This window comes from Ovis canadensis, chromosome 14 (assembly GCF_042477335.2).
Source record: "Ovis canadensis isolate MfBH-ARS-UI-01 breed Bighorn chromosome 14, ARS-UI_OviCan_v2, whole genome shotgun sequence".
Classification (NCBI taxonomy): Eukaryota; Metazoa; Chordata; class Mammalia; order Artiodactyla; family Bovidae; genus Ovis; species Ovis canadensis.
The window spans coordinates 77,549,937-77,572,353 of NC_091258.1; the positions used below are offsets into that span (position 1 = coordinate 77,549,937).

The window sequence follows — 22,417 nt, forward strand, 5'->3', positions numbered from 1 at the left end:
GAAATAATTAAAACCAAGAGATTACAAGCCCAACAGTAACTCTCCCAGCGGAAAAGCAGCACAGACACCTGCATCCACCACTGGGAAGTGGGGGCGGGGCAGGGACGCGCGGGAGGCGTTGGCTGCAGTGCTTTGTAAGAATCGGGCAGGAACGCCCCACGCGCAACCAGAACGATCTAACTTGGGCTAGCAAACCAGACTGTGGGATAGCTACCACGCGAAAAGCTCGAACATAAGACACCTCCAGGATCGAGCACAGAACAAAGGACGGAATGGAAAAGGCCGGCTGCAGACCATCCCCTGCCGGGGACAGGCAGCCAGAGCCGTAAGGGCTGGAAAGGGGCAATTGCAGACCCGGAGAGACTTCACTTACCAAACTGCAAGCAGGCTTCTTTGCTAAGACTTCTGGGGGTGCTGGACAGTCACCATCTGCCTCACAAGGGGCGCCAGTGGTCCACCCAGAAAACTGAGCAGCAGAGGCAGAAAAGGCGACAAGTCGCAGCTATCACGCTCACCAAACTCCTGAGCTACTCGGACCTGGGAAGGGCGCAGTCCCAGGTTCGCAGTCCCAACCGAATCTGTGCCTCTGAGGGCTACCTGAGTGCCAAACCTGAGCAGCTTAGACCGGGGAAGTGCACGCAGCCTAGGGCCGGCCTCAGACGGTTCCCGGCTGAGCATCGTAGAGCCGGAGCAGTTTGTACGCCACGAGAAGGGACAGGTCCAGCAGGGCTGAGACACTGTGTGCACACGACAGCGCTATTTGTTTGCAGCACCCCCCCCTCCCCACAGCGTGACTGAACTAGTGAGCCTAAAAAACCAGCATAAAGAAGAAGTTAAACAGAGGGAACCGCCTTGGCAGTGACCCCACAATGCCCACAGCATCAGAGAAGGGCAAGATATATTTTTACTATTTTTACAATCATTCCTTTTTTCCTTTTTTTTCTTTTTTCTGACTTTTTTAATAGTTAAGTCTTCTATTTCTGCTCTAATTTTTATTTCTACAACCTATTATTACTATTCCAAAAAAAAGACTCTTTTTTTTTTTTAAGGCAAACACCATATATAGTCTTTGGGTGGTTATTGGTGTTTGTGTTTTTGTTTGTTTGTTTGTTTGTTTTAATAATTCTTGTGGCTTTTTTTTCTTTTTTCCTTTTTCCTTCTGCTTCTTTTCTTTAATATTGTATTTTTGAAAATCCAACCTCTTCTCTAGATTTTTAATCTTTGCTCTTCGGTTTTTGTTGTCAATTTTGTACATTCAAAAACCCAAACTTCACTACCCAATTTTACCTGACAGCGAGATTACAGGCTTGACCACTCTCTCCTCCTCTGGCCTCTCCTTTTTCTCCACCAGGTGGCCTCTGTCTCTTTTCTCCCCCATCTCTTCTCTATCCAACTCTGTGAATCTCTGTGTGTTCCAGACAGTGGAGAACACCTAAGGAACTGGTTACTGGCAGGATTTGTCTCTCTCCTTCTCATTCTTCTCTCTTATCCTCCTGGTCACCTCTGTCTACTTCCTCCCTCTCCTCTTCCCCATATAACTCCGTAAATACCTCTGAGCGGCCCAGACTATGGAGCGCACATAAGGAAGTGACTACTGGCTAGCTTGTTCTCTCCTCTTTTGATCTCACCGCATCTCAATCCAGTCACCTCTAAATACCCCCTCCCTCTTCTCTTCTCCTTGTAACTCAGTGAACCTCTCTGGGTATCCCTCAATGTGGAGAAACTTTTCATCTTTAACCTAGATGTTTTATCATCGGTGCTGTATATATGGAGAAGTCTAGAGGCTACTGTAAAAATAAAACTGAAAACCAGAAGCAGGAGGCTTAAATCCAAAGCCTGAGAACATCAGAGAACTCCTGAATTCAGGGAACATTAAGCAATAGGAGCTCATCAAGTGCTTCCATACCTACACTGAAACCAAGCTCCACCCAAGGGCCAACAAGTTCCAGAACAAGACATACCACACAAATTCTCCAGCAACACAGGAACACACTCCTGAGCGTCAATATACAGGCAGCTCAAAGTTACTCCAAAACCTTTGACATCTCATAACCCATTACTGATCACTCCACTGCACTCCAGAGAGAAGAAACCCAGCTCCACCCACCAGAACTCCAACACAAGCCTCCCTAACCAGGAAACCTAGACAAGCCACTGATACAACCCCACCCACAGTGAGGAAGCTCCATAATAAAGAGAACTCCACAAATTACCAGAATATAAAAAGGCCACCCCAAACGCAGCAATATAATCAAGATGAAGAGACAGAGGAATACTCAGCAGGCAAAGGAACAGGAGGGTTGCCCACCAAACCAAACAAAAAAGGAAGAGGTAGGGAATCTACCTGAGAAAGAATTCTGAATATTGATAGTGAAAATGATCCAAAATCTTGAAATCAGAATGGAATCACAGATAAATAGCCTAGAGACAAGGATTGAGAAGATGCAAGAAAGGTTTAACAAGGACCTAGAAGAAATAAAAAAGAGTCAATATATAATGAATAATGCAATAAATGAGATCAGAAACACTCTGGAGGCAACAAATAGTAGAATAACGGAGGCAGAAGATAGGATTAGTGAAATAGAAGATAGAATGGTAGAAATAAATGAATCAGAGAGGAAACAAGAAAAACGAATTAAAAGAAATGAGGACAATCTCAGAGGCCTCCAGGACGATATGAAACGCTCCAACATTCGAATTATAGGAGTCCCAGAAGAAGAAGACAAAAAGAAAGACCATGAAAAAATCCTTGAGGAGATAATAGTTGAAAACTTCCCTAAAATGGGGAAGGAAATAATCACCCAAGTCCAAGAAACACAGAGAGTTCCAAATAGGATAAACCCAAGGCAAAACACCCCAAGACACATATTAATCAAATTAACAAAGATCAAACACAAAGAACAAATATTAAAAGCAGCAAGGGAAAAACAACAAATAACACACAAGGGGATTCCCATAAGGATAACAGCTGATCTTTCAATAGAAACTCTTCAGGCCAGGAGGGAATGGCAAGACATACTTAAAGTGATGAAAGACAATAACCTACAGCCCAGATTACTGTACCCAGCAAGGATCTCATTCAAATATGAAGCAGAAATCAAAAGCTTTACAGACAAGCAAAAGCTGAGAGAATTCAGCACCACCAAACCAGCTCTCCAACAAATGCTAAAAGATATTCTCTAGACAGGAAACACAAAAAGGGCGTATAAACCCGAACCCAAAACAATAAAGTAAATGGTAATGGGATCATACTTATCAATAATTACCTTAAACATAAATGGGTTGAATGCCCCAACCAAAAGACAAAGGCTGGCTGAATGGATACAAAAACAAGACCCCTCTATATGCTGCTTACAAGAGACCCACCTCAAAACAAGGGACACATACAGACTGAAAGTGAAGGGCTGGAAAAAGATATACCATGCAAATAGAGACCAAAAGAAAGCAGGAGTGGCAATACTCATTTCTGATAAAATAGACTTTAAAACAAAGGTTGTGAAAAGAGACAAAGAAGGCCACTACATAATGATCAAAGGATCAATCCAAGAAGAAGATATAACAATTATAAATATATATGCACCCAATATAGGAGCACTGCAATATGTAAGACAAATGCTAACAAGTATGAAAGAGGAAATCAACAATAACACAATAATAGTGGGAGACTTTAATACCCCACTCACACCTATGGACAGATCAACTAAACAGAAAATCAACAAAGAAACGCAAACTTTAAATGATACATTAGATCAGTTAGACCTAATTGATATCTATAGGACATTTCACCCCAAAACAATGAATTTCACCTTTTTCTCAAGTGCTCATGGAACCTTCTCCAGGATAGATCACATCCTGGGCCATAAATCTAAACTTGATAAATTCAAAAAAATCGAAATCATTCCAAGCATCTTTTCTGACCATAATGCATTAAGATTAGATCTCAATTACAGGAGAAAAACTATTAAAAATTCCAACAGATGGAGGTTGAACAACACACTTCTGAATAACCAACAAATCACAGAAGAAATCAAAAAAGAAATCAAAATATGCATAGAAACTAATGAAAATGAAAACACAACAACCCAAAACCTGTGGGACACTATAAAAGCAGGGCTAAGAGGAAAGTGCATAGCAATACAGGCATACCTCAAGAAACAGGAAAAAAGTCAAATAAATAACCTAACTCTACACCTAAAGCAACTAGAAAAGGAAGAATTGGAGAACCCCAAAGTTAGTAGAAGGAAAGAAATCTTAAAAATTAGGGCAGAAATAAATGCAAAAGAAACCAAAGAGACCATAGCAAAAATCAACAAAGCCAAAAGCTGGTTCTTTGAAAAGATAAATAAAATTGACAACCCATTAGCCAGACTCATCAAGAAGCAAAGAGAGAAAAATCAAATCAATAAAATTAGAAATGAAAATGGAGAGATCACAACAGACAACACAGAAATACAAAGGATCATAAGAGACTACTATCAGCAGTTATATGCCAATAAAATGGACAATGTGGAAGAAACGGACAAATTCCTAGAAAAGTACAATTTTCCAAAACTGAACCAGGAAGAAATAGAAAATCTTAACAGACCCATCACAAGCACGGAAATTGAAACTGTAATCAGAAATCTTCCAGCAAACAAAAGCCCAGGTCCAGAGGGCTTCACAGCTGAATTCTACCAAAAATTTCGAGAAGAGCTAACACCTATCCTACTCAAACTCTTCCAGAAAATTGCAGAGGAAGGTCAACTTCCAAACTCATTCTATGAGGCCACCATCACCCTAATACCAAAACCTGACAAAGATACTACAAAAAAAGAAAACTACAGGCCAATATCACTGATGAACATAGATGCAAAAATCCTCAACAAAATTCTAGCAATCAGAATCCAACAACACATTAAAAAGATCATACACCATGACCAAGTGGGCTTTATCCCAGGGATGCAGGGATTCTTCAATATCCGCAAATCAATCAATGTAATTCACCACAAATTGAAAAATAAAAACCATATGATTATCTCAATAGATGCAGAGAAGGCCTTTGACAAAATTCAACATCCATTTATGATAAAAACTCTCCAGAAAGCATCAATAGAAGGAACACACCTCAACATAATAAAAGCTATATATGACAAACCCACAGCAAACATTATCCTCAATGGTGAAAAATTGAAAGCATTTCCCCTAAAGTCAGGAACAAGACAAGGGTGCCACTTTCACTGCTACTATTCAACATAGTTCTGGAAGTTTTGGCCACAGCAGTCAGAGCAGAAAAAGAAATAAAAGGAATCCAAATTGGAAAAGAAGTAAAACTCTCACTGTTTGCAGATGACATGATCCTCTACATAGAAAACCCTAAAGACTCCGCCAGAAAATTACTAGAGCTAATCAATGAATATAGTAACGTTGCAGGATATAAAATCAACACACAGAAATCCCTTGCATCCCTATACACTAATAATGAGAAAGTAGAAAAAGAAATTAAGGAAACAATTCCATTCACCATTGCAATGAAAAGAATAAAATACTTAGGAATATATCTACCTAAAGAAACTAAAGACCTATACATAGAAAACTATAAAACACTGGTGAAAGAAATCAAAGAGGACACTAATAGATGGAGAAATATACCATGTTCATGGATCAGAAGAATCAATATAGTGAAAATGAGTATACTACCCAAAGCAATTTACAAATTCAACGCAATCCCTATTAAGCTACCAGCCATATTTTTCACAGAACTAGAACAAATAATTTCAAGATTTGTATGGAAATACAAAAAACCTAGAATAGCCAAAGCAATCTTGAGAAAGAAGAATGGAACTGGAGGAATCAACTTGCCTGACTTCAGGCTCTACTACAAAGCCACAGTCATCAAGACAGTATGGTACTGGCACAAAGACAGACATATAGATCAATGGAACAAAATAGAAAGCCCAGAGATAAATCCACACACATATGGACAGCTTATCTTTGACAAAGGAGGCAAGAAATTACAATGGAGTAAAGACAATCTCTGTAACAAGTGGTGCTGGGAAAACTGGTCAACCACTTGTAAAAGGATGAAACTAGATCACTTTCTAACACCGCACACAAAAATAAACTCAAAACGGATTAAAGATCTAAATGTAAGACCAGAAACTATAAAACTCCTAGAGGAGAACATAGGCAAAACACTCTCTGACATAAATCACAGCAGGATCCTCTATGATCCGCCTTCCAGAATACTGGAAATAAAAGCAAAAATAAACAAATGGGATCTAATTAAAATTAAAAGCTTCTGCACAACAAAGGAAAATATAAGCAAGGTGAATAGACAGCCTTCTGAATGGGAGAAAATAATAGCAAATGAAGCAACTGACAAACAACTAATCTCAAAAATATCCAAGCAACTTATGCAGCTCAATTCCAAAAAAATAAACGACCCAATCAAAAAATGGGCCAAAGAACTAAATAGACATTTCTCCAAAGAAGACATACAGATGGCTAACAAACACATGAAAAGATGCTCAACATCACTCATTATTAGAGAAATGCAAATCAAAACCACAATGAGGTACCACTTCACACCAGTCAGAATGGCTGCAATCCAAAAATCTGCAAGCAATAAATGCTGGAGAGGGTGTGGAGAAAAGGGAACACTCCTACACTGTTGGTGGGAATGCAAACTAGTACAGCCACTCTGGAGAACAGTGTGGAGATTCCTTAAAACATTACAAATAGAACTACCTTATGACCCAGCAATCCCACTGCTGGGCATACACACCAAGGAAACCAGAATTGAAAGAGACACATGTACCCCAATGTTCATCGCAGCATGTTTATAATAGCCAGGACATGGAAACAACCTAGATGTCCATCAGCAGATGAATGGATAAGAAAGCTGTGGTACATATACACAATGGAGTATTACTCAGCTGTTAAAAAGAATTCATTTGAATCAGTTCTGATGAGATGGATGAAACTGGAGCCGATTATACAGAGTGAAGTATGCCAGAAAAAAAAAACACCAATACAGTATACTAACACATATATATGGAATTTAGAAAGATGGCAACGATGACCCTGTATGCAAGACAGCAAAAAAGACACAGATGTGTATAACGGACTTTTGGACTCAGAGGGAGAGGGAGAGGGTGGGATGATTTGGGAGAATGGCATTGTAACATGTATACTATCATATAAGAATCGAATCGCCAGTCTATGTCCGACGCAGGATACAGCATGCTTGGGGCTGGTGCACGGTGATGACCCAGAGAGATGTTATGGGGAGGGAGGCGGGAGGGGGGTTCATGTTTGGGAACGCATGTACACCCATGGTGGATTCATGTCAATGTATGGCAAAACCAATACAGTATTGTAAAGTAAAATAAAGTAAAAAAATAAAAATAAAAAATAAATAAAAAACAAAAAGCCGCCAGCAGATACTCAGACATTTATGCGGGTGTGTTCACGAAGTAGGCACAGGAGACAAAATAGGCCAACAATCCGCATGGCTGTCGCTGATGAGCGGGTAAACAAAGATACCATGCACTGTTTTCAAGTGGCATTTTGTCCAAAGCACAGAGACAGAGGCCCCAGGACACAGGAGGCTCGGTGGGGACAGACTTTCTTGGGGGAGAAGGGAATGTCCTCGGCCCGGATCTGACCCCAGCCCTCAGGGCGCAGAGCAGACCTGGAGCGTCCAGGACGTGTGGTGGGGCTGGGCGCTCACAGGGAACTCTCTTCCAGGGCTGTGCTGGGGCCCGAGGGACCAGGGACAAGCAGGTGAGCCCCCAGAGCTCCTGCTTCCACCCACCACCCCTGGTCCCTGGGGAGCACAGCGGGTCGGGGCTGCTGGTGGCCTGTCAGGGAGGGACCTGGATGACAGCTGGGAAACCTGGGGGAGAAGGTGCCCTGACTCCTCAGGTTTGATTCCTTTCCAGAGGTTCTCCCCAAACCCTCCATCCAGGCTGACCCAGGCACCATGGTTGCCCAGGGGAGCCCAGTGACCACCTGGTGTCAGGGGTCTCTGATGGTGGATGTCTACCGTCTGTATAAAGAGAAGGGCTCCATATACTGGGAGGCTAAGACCCCACAGGGCTCCAGAAACAAAGCCAAGTTCTACTTTGCATCCTCAAGCTCAAGTGATGCCGGGCAGTATTAGTGTGCATATCAGAGCAGGAACGGCTGGTCAGTGCAGAGTGACCCCCTTCCCCTGGTGTTAACAGGTAAGAGGGAAGGACGGGTCCCTCCCACTGTGGGCTCCACATCACAGGCAGAGGAGCAGAGTGGTCCCCCTTTAACACAGCCCCTCACCCCTACGAATGTACAGGAAACCCTCGCTCTTGACCCAGCCCGGCTCGCTCGTGCTCCCTGGAGACAACCTGACCCTCTGGTGTCACTCAGAGGCCGGCTTTGGCAGCTTCGCTCTGACCAAGGACGAGGGGCTCAGCCCTCCCCTCCGTCTAGAAGGGCAGCAGAGCCCCAACCTCACCCTGGGCTGGATGAGCTGCACCCACAGGGGCCGGTACAGATGCTACAGTGGACACAACCTCTCCTACGCGTGGTCGGACCCCAGCGCCCCCCTGGACATCCTGATCACGGCTGAGGTGCCCCTGTCCTGGCCCAGGTCCCGACTGTCTGCTCAGGGCGCTGGACCAGGGTCGGCCCTGGTGGTGACGGGTCCGGGGAGAGGGTCCTGGAGCAGAGGCCCAGGTGGGGCAGGGGTCTGGGGGGGGGGGGTACATGAAAACAGGAGTGAGAGGCATGGGGATTAAGGAGACCCACACAGACGGGCCGAGAGGAGCTGGGAGGGCTCACAGGGAGGCCCCCTGCTCAGGGTCCGGGGTGTGGGGAGGGGCTCTCTACTCATCACCCCCATTCTCCCCCCAGGAATGCACAGGAAACCCTCCCGATCCGCCCGCCCAGGGGCCTCAGTGCCCCGGGGAGAGAACGTGACCCTGCAGTGTCGCTCTGAGGTCCAGGCAGACACCTTCCATCTGTCCAAGGAGGGGTCGCTCGCTGCTCCCCAGCACCTTCGTCTGCAGGATCCGGCTCCACCCGTTCAGGCCAACTTCACCCTGCGTGCTGTGACCTCAGCCCACAGTGGGACCTACAGGTGCTACAGCTCACACAGCACCGCCCCCCACCTGCTGTCGCTCCCCAGTGACCCCCTGGAGCTCCTGTTCTTAGGTGAGGAGACCCTTGCCCATACCCACTGAGGAGTCAGACCCACAGCTCAGCCCTGCCCCCGGGGAGCTCTGGGATGCTTGTAAAGAAGGGAGACACGGGGACGTCAGCCAGATGACCCCACCTCATGGAGGGATGGATAATACGAGGTGGTCCCTCTCCGTCTACTCCACGTACCCCTCCCCAGGGTCCAGGCGGTGCTAGGTGTGCAGAGAGGGGACTGGAGAGTGGAAAGCTCTGGGCTTTGAGGGAAGACATGGAGCTAAAAGCAGCATGAAAACCCAGACACACCCCCACACCTTCCTCTGTCCTCGTTCCAGGGAGCAGCTGGGGCCTGCCGACCCCACCCACATGCGGGAGCTCCACGTCCGCTGAGTAACCGAGTCCTCCTAGCCTCGAGGAGATGAAGTCTCCCTGGCCCTGGGCGACCTGCTGTTCGCCTTCCCCACTAAACCTTTACAGGTTGCTTCCCACGGGGTCTAGGGTGGGATGGGGATGAAGGGAGTGGGCTTCAGGTCCCAAGTACAACTGAGCTCACAGGTCCCTACTGGCTGCTCAGAGTGAGAAGAATTGCATGAAGGGAGCTGGTCAGGGAGAGAAGAGGAGGCGGCCTCCCCGCCTCTGTCCGTGGTGCTGATTCCCGGAGCCTGAGAGAGTCAAGGGCACCAAGGGAAACAGCACCACAGTGTGCAGGGCAGAGTGAGGGTGGCCTCCTCGCCTCTGTCCGTGCTCTGATTCCCGGGAGCCTGAGAGTCAAGGGCGCCAAGGGAACCAGCCCCACAGTGCGCAGGGCAGAGTGAAGGTGGCCTCCTGGCCTCTGTCCGTGGTGCTGATTTCCGGGAGTGTGAGGACACCAAGAGAATCAGCCCCGCAGGATGCAGGGCAGAGTGAAGGCGGCCTCTCATTTCCAGGTCAAAGAGGTGGGAGGGTTCACTGGACAGTTACATGTAAATCAATGAAACTAGCACATTCTCCCACACTATATAAAAATAAACTCAAAATGGTTTGAAGACCTAAATGTTAGAGAAAACATCATAAAACAGCTGGAAGAGAACATGGGCCAAGCACTCTCTGATATACATTGTATCAATATTTTCACAGATCAGTCTCCCGAGGCAAAATAAATAAAAGCAAAAATTAACAAATGGGACCTCACCAAACTTATAAACTTTACCACAACAAAGGAACCTTCAACTAGAAAAGACTACGTATGGAATGGTAGAAACATTTGCAAATGATACGACCGAAATATATGAACTGCTCATATGACTCAAAATCAAAGAAACAAACAACCCATCAAAAATGGGCAGACAAACTAACTGAACAGACATTTTCCCGAAGACATACAGATGGCCAACGGGCACATGTCAACACTGTCAATATTTACAAAAATGCAGATCAAGCCTGCAATGGGTTACCACCACACACCATGGACTGGATATCAACAATCCACAGGTAATGAATGGTGGAGAGGGTATGGAGAAAAGAGGACCTTCCGACACCTTGGGGACGTGTGTGCTTCTGCCGTGTCTGTTTCTGAACCCATGGAGTGTAGCCCGCCAGGCTCCTCTGTCCATGAGAGTCTCCAGGCAAGAATACTGGAGTGGGTTGTCATGCCCTCATCCAGGGCATCTTCCCCACCCAGGGACTGAACGCGCGACTCTCTGCTTTCCTGCATGGGCAGGCGGCTTCTTTACCACTAGCTTCACCTCTCCTACCTTGAAAGGCGCTCTTCTTCCGGCTTAGAGCCATCCTGCCCGTGGCCACTAGAGGGCACATGAGGGGCACGGCAGAGTCTGTCCTCACGGTGAGGCCCTGTTCAGGAGGCGCCCAGACTTCCCGCTGAACCGGTGCATCCTTCCCCCAAACCAGAGTCCGCCCTCAGAAAGAGCCAGCTTGAGTCCAGGAGAGATCTATCCTTGCGGTAAGACCCTGTTCCGGAGGCGCCCCGGACTTCTCGCTGAACCAGTGCCTCTGCCCTCAGAAAGAGCCAGCTGAGTCCAGGAGAGACGACGCGCCCAGCCTGTCCAGCGAGGGTCTTAAGGATCCCTCAGTTAGAGTCCTCACACTTCACTGGTTAAATGAACCTCCCACCTAACCTGCTAATTTCCACATCTCTGCCACATCATAGCACCATAGACTTCAAGGTGATGAATTCAGCAGAAAGCCCTGGACTGGGAGTTTGAACCACGAGGTTTCAGAATGAGTACCATGGGTTGGTATGTTGAATGTGGATAAATCGCATTTCCCTTCCCTGGCAGGTCCTGCTTCTGTTTAACAAAAAAGCAGCTATGATTCTACAAAGTAGTTGTGGGGCTCGAGAACCAGGGCACTGTGACTCCACCCAGGGAAAGAGACAGTCGTCGAGAAATGCAGACTAGGAGTTCCTAGTTAGTGAAAACAATTGTCTTAAAGAGGTTCAGTGAACTGATCTTCCACAAGGTGCCCAGAGCACAGCATCAGAAAGGACAGTCCCTTCAATAACCGGTGCTGGAAGAACCAGATGGCAGCAGGCAGGAGGGTGAAGCGGGACCCTCAGCTCACACTATATGTGAAATCATCTCAAAACGCAGCAGAGACTTAAACACACGGCCTGAAACCATGAAGGAACAAGAGGACACAGGGGGAGCGTCGTGACATGGGTGAGGACAAGGTTACTTTGGATATGACGCCAAAAGCACAGGCAGCAGAGACGGAACCAGACCAGGGGGTCCCGTAAATAAAACCTCCTGCACAACAGAGGAAACCGTCACAGGAGAGGCAGTGGGTGCAACGGGAGATGCCTGCAAACCACACATCTGATAAGGGGCTACTTCTCCAATATGCAAGGCGCTCACACAGCTCCACCCAAAGTAACACCAACCCAGCTTTTCCATGGGCACAGGACCTGAACAGGTATCTCTCAAAAGACGACGTCCAAATGACCAAACAGACATGGAAAGGGGCTCAGCATCCACCTGAGGGAAGCACACGTCAGAGCCAGTGAGATGTCACTGCACGTGTCACAGACACTCGGCTGCCAGGAAAAAGACAGCTGCTGCCGAAATGCGGAGGGAAGAGAGCCTTGTGCAAGGTCGTTGGAAAGGCAACCGCTGCAGCCACTGCGGAAACAGTATGGAGTTTCCTCAAACAACTAAACACAGAACCACCCACCACATGACCCAGCAATTCCAACCCGGGGTATGCATCCAAAGAGGAGGCCAGGAGCTCACAGACGTGTCTGCCCTTTGTGTTCACTGAAGCATTGCTCACAATGGCCAAGATACGGAATCAATCTCAGGGTCTGTCAATAGATACAGGAATAAAAAAAAAATGAGACACATACACACACAATGGAGCATTTTTCAGCCTTTGAAAAGCAGGAAATCCTTCCTTTCGAGACATCGTCGATGAACCTGGAGGACATTATGCCTAGTAAAGCAAGACAGACAGCAGACATTGAGCAGGAGCTCACTGACCTGTGGAATCCAATAGTCACACTCTGAAACAGAGACTGGTAGTTGTCAGAGGCTGGGAAAGTGGGGGTGGAAATGGGAAGGGGCTGGTCACGGGGTCAAAGTTTCAGGGATGCAGACGAGTAAGTTCTGGAGACCTGATGTGCAGCGATGTGACTAGAGCTGACCATACTCTACTGTAGACTCAGTCCTGGTTAGAGGGTAGCCTGGAGGGTCCTCACCAGACCTGCACACCAAGGCGAACTACGGGAGCTGATGGACACGGTAATTAGCAGGACCGTGCTGTTTCACAGTGTAAGCGTGTATCAGAACATCAGGCTCTACAGCTGAAATATACAAGTCTTGTCAGTTATACCTCAAGAAAGCTGAAAAGTTTTCTTTCATTTAAGAAGACCAAACACGTGGTGAGTGAGCCCATTTCTAATTGAAGCCAGTCACTCCCACGTTTAATATATGAACTGACACTTTTATTTCTGAACAAATGTGCATTCTCCGCCTCCACTGAAGAAAACAAGGTCCCAGTCATACTCCACCTGAACCGTGAGCACTCACGTGTAGGTGTGCGTGCATGCACACCTGTGTACCCGCACGCTCGTGCATCTGTGGCCGTGTTTGTGTGCGCCAGTGTTATCTTCCAAAGCTCACGTTTTGGCCATGCATTCCTCACTTGCATCTCACTTGCTCCATGACATCAGCTAGTATTCCTTTCAGGGTGAAAACAGTCAATGTCTAAGCCCTGGCACCTCTGGTGATGCCATTTTCACCCTCATTCTCTATCAAGCTACTTGAAAACATTTTATATTTTTAATGAAGTGTGTGACTCTGCGACGAGGAGAGGAGAATACAGGTGAAGGTTAAGGGACCCATCCTCCAGCAGCACTCCTTCCGTCTGAGGAAGAAACAGCCTGACCTGGTGGGTTTAGTGGCTGAGGTTCCGCCCACAGGTCAGAAGTGGTGCCCGAATTTCAGGATTCAGAGATTTCCCCTTCTAATGACCCTTTGGCATTTCTCCCTAACAAATAACTTTTTGACTCAGTATAAAACTGTTCCTAATGAACTCCCGGAAGGTGTTTGTCCAATATCTCCTGGCATCACCTTTTTGTAGGAGTAGTCTGATCCCAATGAGCTTGTCATTCTCTTGATAACTGAAAAAGGTCAGTTTTCATTCCAATCTCAATGCAGGGCAATACCAAAGAATGTTCAAACTACCGTATAAGTGGGCTCATTTCACATGCTAGCAAGGTAACGCTCAAAATCCTCCAGTCTAGGCTTCAGCTGTACCTGAACCGAGAACTTCCAGGTGTACAGGGTGGATTTAGAAAAAGGCAGAGAAACCAGATATCAAATTGCCAACATCTGTTCGATCATAGAAAAAGCAAAGGAATTCCAGAAAAACATCGGCTTCTGCTTCATTGACTACACGAAAGCCTTTGACTTTGTAGATCACAACAAATTGGAGAAAATTCTTAAAGAGATGGGAACACCAGACCATCTGATCTGCCTCCTGAGAAACCTGTATGCAGGACAAGAAGCAACAGTTAGAGCCAGACATGGAACAACTGACTGGTTCAAAACTGGGAAAGGAGTACGTCAAGGCTGCACGTAGTCACCTCGCTTATTTAACTGGTATGCAGAGTACATCATGCTAAATGCTGGGCTGGATGAAGCACAACCTGGATTCAACACTGCTGGGAGAAATATCAGTAACCTCAGATATCCAGATGACATCACCTTAATGGCAAAAAGCAAAGAGGAACTAAAGAGCGTCTTGATAAAGGTGAAAGGGGACAGTAGAAAAGCTGGTTTAAAACAAAACTTCAAAAAACGAACAGCATGGCACCCGGTCCCATCACTTCATGGCAAACAGATGAGGAAACAGTGGAAACAGTGACAGACTTCATTTTCGTGGGCTCCAAAGTCACTGCAGACAGTGACTGCAGCCATGAAATTAAGATATTGCTCCTTGGGAGAAAAGCTATGACAAACCTAAACAGCGTATTGGAAAGCAGAGACATTACTTAGCTGACAAAGGTCCATCTAGTCAAAGCTTTGGTTTTTCCAGTAGTCATGTATGGATGTGAAAGTTGGGCTATGGAGAAAGCTGAGTGCCGAAGAACTGATGCCTTTGAACTGTGGTGCTGGAGAAGACTCTTGAGAGTCCCTTGGACTGCAAGGAGATCCAACCAGTCACTCTTAAAGGAAATCAACCCTGAATATTCATTGGAAGGACTGATGCTGAAGCTGAAACTCCAATACTTTGGTTACCTAATGCGAACAGATGAGTCACTGGGAAAGACCCTGATGCTGGGAAACGTCGAGGACAGAAGAATTAGGGGGCGAAAGAGGATGAGAGGTTGGACGGCATGACCATCTCAATGGACATCAGTTGAGCAAGCTCTGGGAGACAGTGATGGACGGCGGGGGGGCTGGCATCCTGCAGTCCTTGGGGATCGCAAAGTCTCAGCCACGGCTTAGCGACTGAACATCAGTGTATTTACAATAAGCGTCACCTCTTCCTGTCGCCTCTTTGCTTGCCTCGGACACCCCACGTCTCAGCAGGCTGCTCTGCACAGCGCTGTCCTCATTCGGGGGTCAGGCCGAGGTCTACCCCTCTCACACTGACCATCTCTCATACGTTTCTCCCGGGACTGGCCTGGGAGGCAGTCTGATGGGGGGCCCCCTGCAGCTACACCCCACCCCGGAGTCCACGGCCACAGACTGCCCCGGCTCAGAGCTGTGCCCGCAGGATGGGGCATAGGGGCCCCATAGCCTCCCGCAGGTGGACGCCATGGCTGGTAGCGTGGGCCCGAGTGTGTTTCCTGCCACACGTGGAAGGCTGCGCGGTGCTGACCGCAGGCCTGAGGCCGTGAGCGGAGGGCTCCCAGTGCCCGCCAGACACTGCGGGAGGGGGGCTCCGGGCACCAGCCTCCATCCGGAGGCCTGACCCGCCCTGCCTGTGAGGATGGGTGCCCCTCTGTGTGCACACAGGGGGAAACCTTCCTCCCACCCCAAGATGATCCCTGCAGCCGGGGGCCGCACCGCCTACCTCTCGTGCTCTGCGGTGGTTCCCCTCCATTTGGGGAACTTTCTTTCTGCCCGAGTCTGTGGCTACGTGTTTCAGAAATACTCTCCAAGCACGTCTCAGCGTTAGGAGCAGAGGAGGCTCTGGGTGGGCACCACACTCACCCCTTCGGTGTAGTCTCAGCCCGCAGCCCTTCAGTCCACCCTCTCCCGCCGTCACCTCATCAGGAACTTCACCGTGATGACGGCAGCAAGAGCCCGCAGCCCCTCTGAGGGCTGAGGTCGGGACAACATGGAGAGGAGGAACCTCAGGTGCAGAGAAAGGGCACCGCCACCTCAAGGACATGAGCAAGCGGGCACGCGGTTACAGGAGCATCTGTTCTCCATCAGAGAGAGCTCTGACCCTAGTCAATACCCCTTAACGCTTGCAGAGTACATCATGAGAAACGCTGGGCTGGAGGAAGCACAAGCTGGAATCAAGATTGCTGGGAGAAATATCAATAAGCTCAGACATGCAGATGACACCACCCTTATGGCAGAAAGTGAAGAGGAACTAAAAAGCCTCTTGATGAAAGTGAAAAAGGAGAGTGAAAAATTTGGCTTAAAGCCCAACATTCAGAAAACTAAGATCGTGGCATCCGGTCCCATCACTTCATGGCAAATAGATGGGGAAACAGCGGAAACAGTGTCAGACTTTATTTTTGGGAACTCCAGAATCACTGCAGGTGGTGATTGCAGCCATGAAATTAAAAGACACTTACTCCTTGGAAGGAAAGTCATGACCAACCTAGATAGCATATTCAAAAGCAGAGGCACTACTTTGCCAGAAAAGGTCCGTCTAGTCAAGGCTATGGTTTTTCCAGTGGTCATGTATGGATGTGAGAGTTGAACTGTGAAGAAAGCTGAGTGCTGAAGCATTGATGCTTTTGAACTGTGGTGTTGGAGAAGACTCTTGAGAGTCCCTTGGACTAGAGGAGATCCAACGACTCCATTCTAAAAGAGATCGGTCCTGGGTGTTCTTTGGAAGGAATGATGCTAAAGCTGAAACTCCAGTACTTTGGCCACCTCATGAGAAGAGTTGACTCCTTGGAAAAGACTCTGATGCTGGGAGGGATTCGGGGCAGGAGGAGAAGGGGACGACAGAGGATGAGATGGCTGGATGGCATCACCAACTCGATGGACGCAAGTCTGAGTGAACTCCGGGACTTGGTGATGGATAGGGAGGCCTGGCGTGCTGTAATTCATGGGGTCAGAGAGAGTCGGACATGACTCAGTGACTGAATTGGACTGAACCGAGAGCTTGCAGGTGATGACAAGGTCGGCGGAAGACTATGCCCAAGGACCCTGGTGCCCTGTGGACGAAAGCACCCAGGGGCTTGTTCCCAGGAAGGTGGGCTGGACGGTGATGCGATAGAGAGAGACGCCCCTGAAGGGGGCTGTGATGGGGGAACCCACGCTCCAGGGCAGGGGAGGACTCAGTTTCCTTCCATATTCCCTGAGAGTCTCCTCTGGGCTCTCGGCCACATGGACTCCACTGAGCCCCAGGAAGCTGTTGACCTCTGTCTCTGGGATCTGAGCCCTGCAGGGCAGCGGGGGCTGGCATCCTCCCTGAAGCATCTCCAGGGCCAGGTGACCCGTCCACGGTGAGGACCCCTGGAGACCTTCTGATGTACAGGCATAGGAGGAAGCCGACTCTGAGGTGAGGCCGTCAGAGGGAAGGACATGGCCCGCTTGTCCACGCCTGAAACGGGCATCTCAGGAACACACTGGGACTGTCACAGGAACGAGAACAGGTTCTCATGAAGAGGCGGTTCCCCTTCCTGTGGGTTGCTGATATGACGTGAAGCTCCAGCCCCGGAGAGGACACGCCCTGTGGTCTGTCAGTCCGGAGGGCACCCAGGTCTCCTCCATCCCCACAGCCTGGACCGCAGGGAGGAGACGCCATGACCCCCGCGCTCCCCGCCCTGCTCTGCCTCGGTGAGATGGGAGGGGCGGGGGGAGCCCTGCTCTGGAGGGACACCCCCCACCAGCCAGCCTGCTCCTTCAGGGGACCCCAGGGCCCAGGAGGCTCCCGGGGAGGAGAGGCGCTGCTCAGAGCTGAGGGCACGCCTCTCACAGGGCGCTCTCTTCCAGGGCTGAGTGTGGGCCTGAGGACCCAGGAGCAGGCCGGTGAGTCTGTCCCAGGGCCCAGCTCCCTCCTCTCCTGGGGACAAGGGTCTCCCCCAGGCCGCCGGCAAGGGGAGGGCAGCTCGGAGCGCACAGAGGGGGAGTCTGGGAGGTCTGGGCAGAGAGCTGGGGCCTGGGGAGACGCCTGGAGAGCCCACCTCTGATTTCCTTCCAGGGACCCTCCCCAAACCCACCATCTGGGCTGAGCCGGGCTCTCTGGTCCCCTGGGGGAGCCCTGTGACCATCTGGTGCCGGGGGAATCTGGGGGCCCAGGAGTTCCATCTGGATAAAGAGGGAAGCAAAGCCTTCTGGGACAGACAGAAACCCCCAAGGCCCGGAGACAAGGCCAGGTTCTCCATCCAACACATGGGACAGGCCCATGCAGGGAGCTGTTGGTGCTACTACAGAACCCCCGCTGGCTGGTCAGAGCCCAGTGCCCGCCTGGAGCTGGTGGTGACAGGTGAGGGACACTCGGGGGCCTCGGGCTCTGCCCTCGGGAGGGGGTCTGCTCTCAGGGGGTGTCCCTCTCCCAGCCCAGCCCTGGGGGGTGAGGGGGAGCCCCAGGGAACCAGCTGCCTCCTTCTCTCCTAGGATCCAACGACAAACCCAGCCTCTCAGCCCTGCCGAGCCCTGTGGTGACCTCGGGAGGGAACGTGACCCTCCAGTGTGGCTCTCGTCAGGGATTTAACAGATTCCTTCTGACCAAGGAAGGAGAAGATGCGTTCTCTTGGACCCTGGATGGAGAGCGACGCCCCGACGGGCAGACCCAGGCCCTGTTCCCCGTGGGCCCCGTGACCCCCGGACACGGGTGGACGTTCAGATGCTACAACTTTTACAGGGACACCCCCCAGTTGCGGTCAGCCCCCAGCGACCCCCTGGAGCTCCTGGTCTCAGGTGAGGAAGTCCCGTCCTGACCGCATACATTTCTGCAGACAAGACAACGTACTGAGTTCTGCTCCCAGGGGAGCCCCTGTGAGATGGTGGGGCCTGGGGCTGGGCCGGGAGAGGGGGATCCACAGGGGAAGCCATCCCAACAACCTAGGGCATGTCTCTCCCCAGGGCTGTCTGGGAAGCCCTCCCTCCTGACCCCACAGGGCCCCGTCGTCACCTCTGGACAGAACCTGACCCTCCAGTGTCGCTCTGACGTCGGCTACACCAGATTCGCTCTGTCCAAGGAGGGGGGACAGGACCTCCCCCAGCGCCCTGCCTGGAGGACCCAGGGAGGGCTCTCTCAGGCTGACTTCCCCCTGGGACCCGTGAGCACCATCCACGGGGGCCGGTACAGATGCTACGGTGGACACGGCCTCTCCTCTGAGTGGTCGGCCCCCAGCGAGCCCCTGGAGCTGCTGGTGGCAGGTGAGCGGCCAGCGGGTCAGTCGAGGACCCACCTGGGGCCCCAGGGGTGATGCTGGGACCAGGGGGAGGGGTCCCAGGGAGGGACAGAGAGAGGGGGTGGGGAGGGGAGAGACTCGGAGAGACAGAGACAGCGCTGAGGGGCCAGAGAGGCCCGCGGAGTCTCGCTCAGAGCCCGCCCGGCGCCCGCACCCCCTTCCCCTCTGCAGGACGGCTCAGAGACAGCCCCTCCCTCTCGGTGCAGCCGGGCCCCTTGGTGGCTCCGGGAGAGACCGTGACCCTGCTGTGTCAGTCAGGAGACAGGACGGACACTTTCCTTCTGTCCAAGGAGGGGGCAGCCCAGCGCCCCCTGCGTCTGCGCTCCCAGGACCAAGACGGGCGGTACCAGGCCGAGTTCTCCTTGAGCCCTGTGACCTCAGCCCACGGGGGCACCTACAGGTGCTACCGCTCACTCAGCACAGACCCCTACCTGCTGTCCCAGCCCAGTGAGCCCCTGGCACTTGTGGTCTCAGGTGAGGCCCAGCCTGTCCATCTGACTCAGCAGCTCGGGGCTCTGTGCCCTGGGAGCACAGGGCGGTCATGGAGGAGGGGGTGCTGAGGGAGAGGCTCCTTGAAGGATGGGCCTCGGAGCCTGCGCCCCTCCCTTCCTCCTGCACTGGGGTCCTGGAGGGGCAGGTGGGCCGTGGGAGGGTCTCGGGGAGGCCACAGGGCCATACAGGGCAGAAGGGAATGAGGTGGGGACCCCGGGTCAGCCCGGCGCACCCCTTCCTGGGCTCAGCCACAGACCCAGACCTAAACCTGGGGAGTCTCAGGGCTCTGTGCTCAGGGGAGACAGCCCAACCCAGGGGGCTTTGAGATTCTCTGTGGAGACAAGACCCCTCAGATCGTCAAGGGCTGGCGGGGAGTCGGGCAGAGATAGCATGGGAGCCACAGGCTGCAGGGGCCTGAGGCTGCTGGATGGAGGTCAGTCTGCGGAGGAGCAGACCCACCCCACCCCATTCTGCCCCCGGAGGCTGCAGGGATCGACCCTCCCCCAGGCAGAGTCAAGCCGGCAGACGCAGAGGGCTGAGTGAGCGCCTGTGCGGGGGCAGTGGTGGGTCCAAGAGAGCCAGGGTTGGGTCTCACACTGGGACCCCACAGACCACCACTCAGGGCCGGGCCCTGGCCCAACTCCGGGACCCCGCAGACCACCGCTCACCCCGCAGACCTGTGCTGTCTGAGCTCCAGCAGCTCAGGGTCTTGAGCAGGAATGTCTGAGACAGGAAGATACAGAGGCCCCAGGAGGCTCTCGAGGAGGACAGGGCCCACCCACAGCCTCCCTTCAGGACCCTCAGGCCCCGCTGACACCCTCCCCCATCACCACGGACAGACCCATGAGTGGGAACGAGGACATCATCCCCGCCAGTGGCTGGGCTTGGGGCCACGTCCTCTCCCGGGAGGTGGGTGCCCTGCGCTCACGCCCAGGCTCCGGGTGACGGGGCTGGGCTGACCTGTGTGCCCTCATCCCAGACTACACGGTGCAGAATTTCACCCGCATGGGCCTCGCGGCCTTGGTCCTGCTGCTCCTCGGGATCCTGCTGTGCCAGGCACGGCACGACCGCGAAGGAGCCCGAGACGTGGCCCGGAGCTGAGCATGGGGGCCCTGCAACACCCGGAGCACCACAGCCCGGGACACGAGCTTCTAGCCCCGGAGCTTTGGGAGGAGCCTCTGACCCCGGAGGAGAGACGGCCCCGGGGTGAGAGGAGGGGGGCTGGGGGCTCGGCTTTTGCTCACCGGGGCCCCCTCCCTCCCAAGGAGGACGCCCTGACTCCCGTCTCCACTCACCCCCGGCCCGAGGCGCATCCCACATGGCAGGGGCGGGTCCTCACCCTGCACGCCCGCAGGCTCTGTCCACTCTCATGGAGGACGTGAGCCTCATTGTTCATGGCCTCCATCTCTGGTGTGAGCAATGACCTCCATCCCTTCTCAGACAGAGAACGTCGTGTAAGTAACTGAATAAATGGGTGGAAGTGGGGCCCTGTTTGGAACAGCTGGATCCTAAACTCTTCCCTGGCCCCCCTCTGGCCCCCTCACGCCCCTCTCTCCTCGTCAGAGGACACCCGGTGCAGTTTCTCCAGAAACACCATCAGTGTGAGGGACCCCAGGCGTTTGAAGTTGCAGTCAGGGCTACGCTGGTAAACGAGCTCAGGAGTATATCGTTTGTAAAGAGCCCCGGTGTGGGGTTTCCCTGGTGGTGAAGAATCTGCCAGCCAGTGCAGGAGACACGGGTTCAGTCCGTGATCCTGGGGGACCCCACGCGCCAAGGAGCCACGGAGTCCGTGAACTGCAGCGCCTGAGGCCGGCACGTCCTGGAGCCCGCGCACCGCCAGAGTCCAGTGCTGCAGATGCCCAGACACCGCAGCAAGGGAGCAGCCCCGCTCACACAACCAGACACACCCCCACAGCAACACAGACAAAATCAGCAGGCAATAAATGCTTACAGAGCCCAGTGTGAACTGTGTGTCTCCTTCGGGGCAAATGCGCTCCGTGGCCAGCCTCAAGGCGCCCGGGTGAACGCGCCCAAGGGAGGGTGGGAAGGAAGGAGCAGGCGGACTTTCCCACAGGAGCGAGTGTGGTCCAGCCAGCCCCCACCGGTGGCCCCACGCGCACTGATGTGTCCTCATTACAGCTCACGTAAGGTCGTCTCCACCTCAGCTTTATGCCCCGGGTTCCCTGAAATGAGATGCCCACCTCCTAGCTTATCTGCAAGAGAGGGAAAGAGAAAACGATGGAGGAGACAAGGCTGACTGACGAATCCCAGCACATCACAGGGCAGGTGTACTCATCACCCCGGTCAATCTGGAGAGGCGACAGCAACTCTCAGTTAAAGGGAAGAGACACAGCGCTGGCCCACAGTTGTATAACCAGAGGAAGATGCGTGCACGGCCACGAGTGTGCACGCAGAAAATGGACACGTGGGTAGTTCACAGTAGAGAAGTTCACAGAAATCACTTTCCCCAAAATGAATGGTTTGGTGTCTATATATGCGACAGAATTTATACAAAAAATGCACAGAGGTGGACTGCCAGAGTAACAGAGATCAGTTTCCAAGCACAAGGGAGAATCACTGAAATTAAGGTGTAGGAGTCCAGTCCCTCACATCAAATTCAAAAGGCAACAACCTGGGGCCCAAATAAATAAAACAGGAAATGAAACGGGGGGAACAAGAGCTGCTACCAGGTTTCCCTGGTGGCTTGGCGGATAAGAATGCAGC

The 22,417-nt window shown here is 51.4% G+C and overlaps 2 protein-coding genes and 1 long non-coding RNA gene across 5 annotated transcripts in view; 2 read left to right on the forward strand and 1 right to left on the reverse strand.

Moving 5' to 3' along the window:
* Positions 1-22,417, reverse strand: part of LOC138419338 (uncharacterized) — a 71,091-nt gene that overhangs the window by 40,743 nt on the left and 7,931 nt on the right. The gene's annotated exons all lie outside the window — the stretch shown is intronic.
* Positions 7,490-9,200, forward strand: LOC138418536 (leukocyte immunoglobulin-like receptor subfamily A member 6). Its single transcript, XM_069549931.1, has 4 exons — positions 7,490-7,510; positions 7,925-8,136; positions 8,312-8,608; positions 8,771-9,200. Exons 1-4 carry the CDS (start codon positions 7,490-7,492, stop codon positions 9,198-9,200), a joined length of 960 nt encoding a protein of 319 aa, XP_069406032.1.
* On the forward strand, positions 15,738-21,659 carry LOC138419329 (leukocyte immunoglobulin-like receptor subfamily A member 6). 3 transcript variants are annotated; one of them, XM_069552081.1, is made up of 8 exons: positions 15,738-17,621; positions 17,778-17,813; positions 17,986-18,270; positions 18,402-18,704; positions 18,870-19,166; positions 19,373-19,675; positions 20,959-21,147; positions 21,257-21,659. In XM_069552081.1, exons 1-7 carry the CDS (start codon positions 17,588-17,590, stop codon positions 21,114-21,116), a joined length of 1,416 nt encoding a protein of 471 aa, XP_069408182.1. In that variant the 5' UTR covers positions 15,738-17,587; the 3' UTR covers positions 21,117-21,147; positions 21,257-21,659. The 3 variants fall into 3 exon arrangements, 2 of the variants coding, with proteins under 2 accessions (XP_069408182.1, XP_069408183.1); XR_011248943.1 differs by having other exon boundaries at positions 17,507-17,621; positions 20,673-21,147; XM_069552082.1 differs by having other exon boundaries at positions 17,507-17,621; positions 20,673-21,659.